The sequence below is a fragment of the Glycine soja genome, chromosome 19 (assembly GCF_004193775.1).
Source record: "Glycine soja cultivar W05 chromosome 19, ASM419377v2, whole genome shotgun sequence".
Lineage (NCBI taxonomy): Eukaryota > Viridiplantae > Streptophyta > Magnoliopsida > Fabales > Fabaceae > Glycine > Glycine soja.
The window spans coordinates 10621537-10625942 of record NC_041020.1 but is presented as its reverse complement, the minus strand read 5'-3'; the positions used below and the strand labels follow the sequence as shown (position 1 = coordinate 10625942).

General features: G+C 32.1%; 1 protein-coding gene across 1 annotated transcript; it reads left to right on the top strand.

Moving 5' to 3' along the window:
• Window positions 1–918: 918 nt before the first annotated feature.
• On the top strand, window positions 919–1917 carry LOC114398591. Its single transcript, XM_028360770.1, has one exon. It carries the CDS (start codon window positions 919–921, stop codon window positions 1915–1917), a length of 999 nt encoding a protein of 332 aa, XP_028216571.1.
• The last annotated feature ends 2489 nt before the right edge of the window (window positions 1918–4406 follow it).

Below are 4406 nucleotides of genomic sequence, written 5' to 3'. Positions count from 1 at the left end.
AAGACTTGTGTTATCCCATTCATTTGTTTGTCTTAAGGTTGTTTGGAATCACTGTTGAAAGAATACACTTCACACATAGAAATAATGGGTATATTGAATTTTCTAAACTTGTTAGTATTGCAGTAATCATGTCAGTCATGTTTTTCCATTGCATCGGCTGATTAAGAAAATTGTTTAACTCTTTTGTGTGTGGTTGTGATGTTAAGAATACTTTGCCTCGGAAGATGTAAGCAAAGCATGAAAGTAAACAAATGATAGAGTTAATTGGTTTAAATTGTTGGAGGTGAATACAATGACGTCAAAGGTGATGTTTTTATAGTTAGGAAACAACAACTTAGGAAATATTTGTGTAGTTAGTTTGAACAATTATCCTGGTTTCTTTAAAATTGGACATAGTATTTGGATATAAGATGGTGAAATAAAAAGAAATGGAGCAAATTTGTTGTTTTATTGTTTAAGTACTCTTGTGATGGAAGAAGAAAAGACTAGTATGTTGTTAGAGTATCATGTCCTCCAAATTAGAAGGAAAAGGTAAAAGAGAGATGTTTGATGGATTGAAATACCATTTCAATCAAGTTCAATTTTCCATTTCTTTCTATCAAATATAAAAATAGCCTTATAATATAGATTCTCTAACACTTTCCTTTTGGATCTGTGCCCTTGGTAGGATTTTGAGAAATGTCTTGACTTGTATATGAACCTAGTAAATTCTTTCTTTGTTGACCAAAAAGTCCATTATAATCTAACTTTTTATTTGCTAATGTTGGAATATCTTTTCTAATTTTATAGATGGGTAACATAATTGATGGCTTTATAAAAAGGATGAAATTAGGAACATAAATTGGGGATCCCTATAAAACAATGCAAGTTATTATATCTCACTATATTTTGTTTTGTTTTTTGTGTTCCATGTTCATTATGTTTGGGAGTGGGACTCGATCAAATTCATCAGATGCTAATATAGGCACAACCACAACCATAGGTGCAACAACCTCCTTAGGTTCAAGACCTAGAAGTAAAAATGCTTCGGGAAATAGGACTAATATTGGGTGGAAACATGGGACAGATGTTTTAGGGAATGGTAAAAAAGTTAAGTGCAAATATTACTCAAAGATAAAAAAAAGGGGAATTTTTAGATTCAAGCATCATCTTGCTGGGACTAGATGGGATTCTGAACCTTGTCCTTCGGTGCCAGAAGAAGTTAAGGTGCTTATGATGAAAGTTGTTGCAGAGGTTGCTAACGCATCAAAGAAGAAAAGAAAATTGAACAGTTTTCATGAAGAAGGTATATATACTGAGGGGGTGGAGACAAATACCACTCAAAGTGGAATAGAAGGGAAAGTGATGTTTACTTTCAAAGGAAGAGGAAAAGCAAAATTTGTTCAAGCTAGTGGTGAGGGAGTTCAAGCAACTTTAAATCAATTGTACAAAAAAGGTGAAAAAGATAAAGTTGATGATCAATGTGCTGAATTTTGGTACACAAGTGTCATTTCATTCAATGTAATTAAAAATCCAGCTTTTGCAAATTTTTGTGACATGGTTGCGAGATATGGGTTGGGCTATAAACCTCCATCTTATCATGATATCATAGAGAAGCTTTTGAAAAGAGCAGTGGAGAAAACTAATTTAATGCTTCAAGAATTTAGGGAGGAGTGGAAGAGAACCGGTTGCACAATTATGTCTGATGGGTGGACAAATAAAAAAAGGCATTCAATTTGTAAATTTTTTATGAACAGTCCAAAAGAAATTGTATTTCTTTATTCGTTGGATACCTTAGACATCTCAAAAACAACTGACAAGGTGTTGAAGATGTTGGATGATGTAGTGAATTTTGTTAGAGAGGAGAATGTAGTGCAGGTGGTTACTGATAATGCTACAAATTACAAAGCAACTGGAGAATTGTTGATGCAGAAATGAGAGCATTTGTATTGGACCCCATGTGCTGCTCATTGTATTGATTTGATATTTGAAGATGTTGAGAAACATTTGAAGGTTCATCAAACTACTATAAAGAAGGGAAGACGGATCAACACTTACATTTATGATAGAACAATGTTGATTAGCATCATGAAGAAGTTCATAATTGGAAGAGACTTGACTAGGCCTGGTATGACTAGATTTCCCACAACTTATTTAACTTCAGCTTGTCTTCATGAATTAAAAGCATAATTGATGAGCATGTTTAGCTCTGAAGAGTGGAAAACAAGCAAGTTTAAAACTTCACAGGAGGGGAGAAAAGTACAGAATATGGCTTTGGATAGTCGATTTTGGAAGAACGTAACCATGTGCCTCAAAGTTGCTACTCATCTTATGGTAGTCCTTCGATTGTTGGATTCAGGTGTAAAACCTGCCATGAGTTTCATATATGAGAAGATGGAAAATGCAAAAGATAAGTTAAAATACAACTTTAATAACATCAAGAAAAGGTAAAATTTCTAAACTTTCTCACATTTAAAATTTACTTGTGTATTCTTTTAACTATTTCTAATATAGCATATTTGATATCTATGTAGCTATGAGCCTATTTGGAAAATTATTGATGAGAGGTGGGATCATCAGCTTCACAGGCCTTTGCATGCAGCTGCATATTATCTTAAACCTCATTCGCATTATGAACCTTGTTTTAGACATAATGACCCTTAGGTGAAAGAGGGGATGCACATATGTATAAGAAGATTGGTCAAGGATGTTGTAGAAAGGAAAAAATATTAATTTGCAACTTGTTGAGTTTCATTTTGCTAGAGGGATTTTCTCTATGGAAGAGCCAAAGGACACTAGAAAAGTTATGCAACCTGGAGAATGGTGGGAGATGTTTGGTGATGGAACTCTAGAGTTGAGGAGGTTTGCTATCCGTGTTTTGAGCTTGACTTGTAGCTCTTCTAGGTGTGAGTGTAATTAGAGCTCATTTGAAATGGTAATTCAATTCAAGCTTATGACTTTATTTTATTTGTTTGATAATTTTATTTATTTGGTTTAGATAGTAATTAAATTTTTATTTTTAATTATAGGTTCATACAAAGAGAAGAAACTGCTTACATCAACAAAAAATTAATGACTTGGTTTATGTGATGTATAACTTGAAGTTGAAAAGTAAACAAAATAGAAAAAAATATTGTTCTTCCATTTGATGAGATTGAGTATGATAATGAATGGATAACTAAAGAGGGATATAATGATGAGGATGAGCAACCTCCAGGTGAAGGTGATGGTGCCAATGTTGAATTAGTGGGAGATGTTGGAGGAAGTTCAAATGATCCAGTTGTAGAAGCTTTTGGTCTAGATAATTTAATTTTGGTGGAACCTAATGATGATGCACATTTGAGGAAGACCTTGATGATGATGGAGATGATGATGAAACTGATGATATTCATGGAGATGATCCTATTAGAGGATTAAACCATGTTCTTTGAAGATATTTGTGGTTTTTTTAGTTATTTAAATGTTTTAATTTTGAGAACTTATGTTTTGTAATAGACTAATAGTATAAGCTATGAACTTATTGTCATTTTGTTTCCAAAATGGTGTATTTTGAATATATTTACTTATTATTCATAGGTATTTTGTTTATGAAGTAGACTCTTACGATTCTACGAGTCGAGCCTATGGAGCTCTCATTTTGATAACCTTGAATGTATGCATCATATTGTCATGTGCCATCCATGTATGCACTGTCAACTACCACGTAAGCAGATAGCGTGTCACATAGGCAATAAATTATTAGTGTACTTATTTTGTATTATTAATTCTTCACAGTGTGATTTTATTAAAAATAAATAAAAATATTTTTGGTCCTTCAAATTTAGGTCACTTTTATTTTGTGTCCTCTAAATTTTGACTCATTTTTTTAGTTCCTCAATTTTGGGTTACTTTTATTTTCTATTCTCCAAAATTTTAAAAATACTCTTCTTAGTCCCTCCTATACACCATGAATTGTTTATCCGAACTGTAAAAAAAATTAGTTAGTGGAGACTAAAAAGAACATTTTTTTAAAATTGAGGGGGGGAAACAAAATTAAATTTGGAGAATAGAAAATAAAAGTAACCCAATTTTTGTTAGAATCTGAGACATTGGACGAAGTCAGGTCCCTCAATTCCTATGGATTTTTATGATAACAAAAGTATTCAATTTTAAATGGACTAATGGATTTACTTAAGTGTTACAAGAATACATGGTCCAATCCTTATTTGGTAACATCTTGAGCTTATGTTTTAACATTATCCAAGCATGCATATAACTAAAACTTGTTTTTAATAATAATATATTCAATGACCAATATGCTAAAATAAAACAAGCGTCCTAACCATTTTGAAAAACTAGTACCAAAGTATTGTATGTTTTATGCATCCAAAAGGACAATAACTAACTTACATAAATTTTTATATTTTTTTAGTTAACGTCAATATGAT

Excerpts from the sequence above, each read along its gene's own strand:
- LOC114398591 (XM_028360770.1), top strand. The coding sequence starts at position 919 with ATGTTTGGGAGTGGGACTCGATCAAATTCATCAGATGCTAATATAGGC.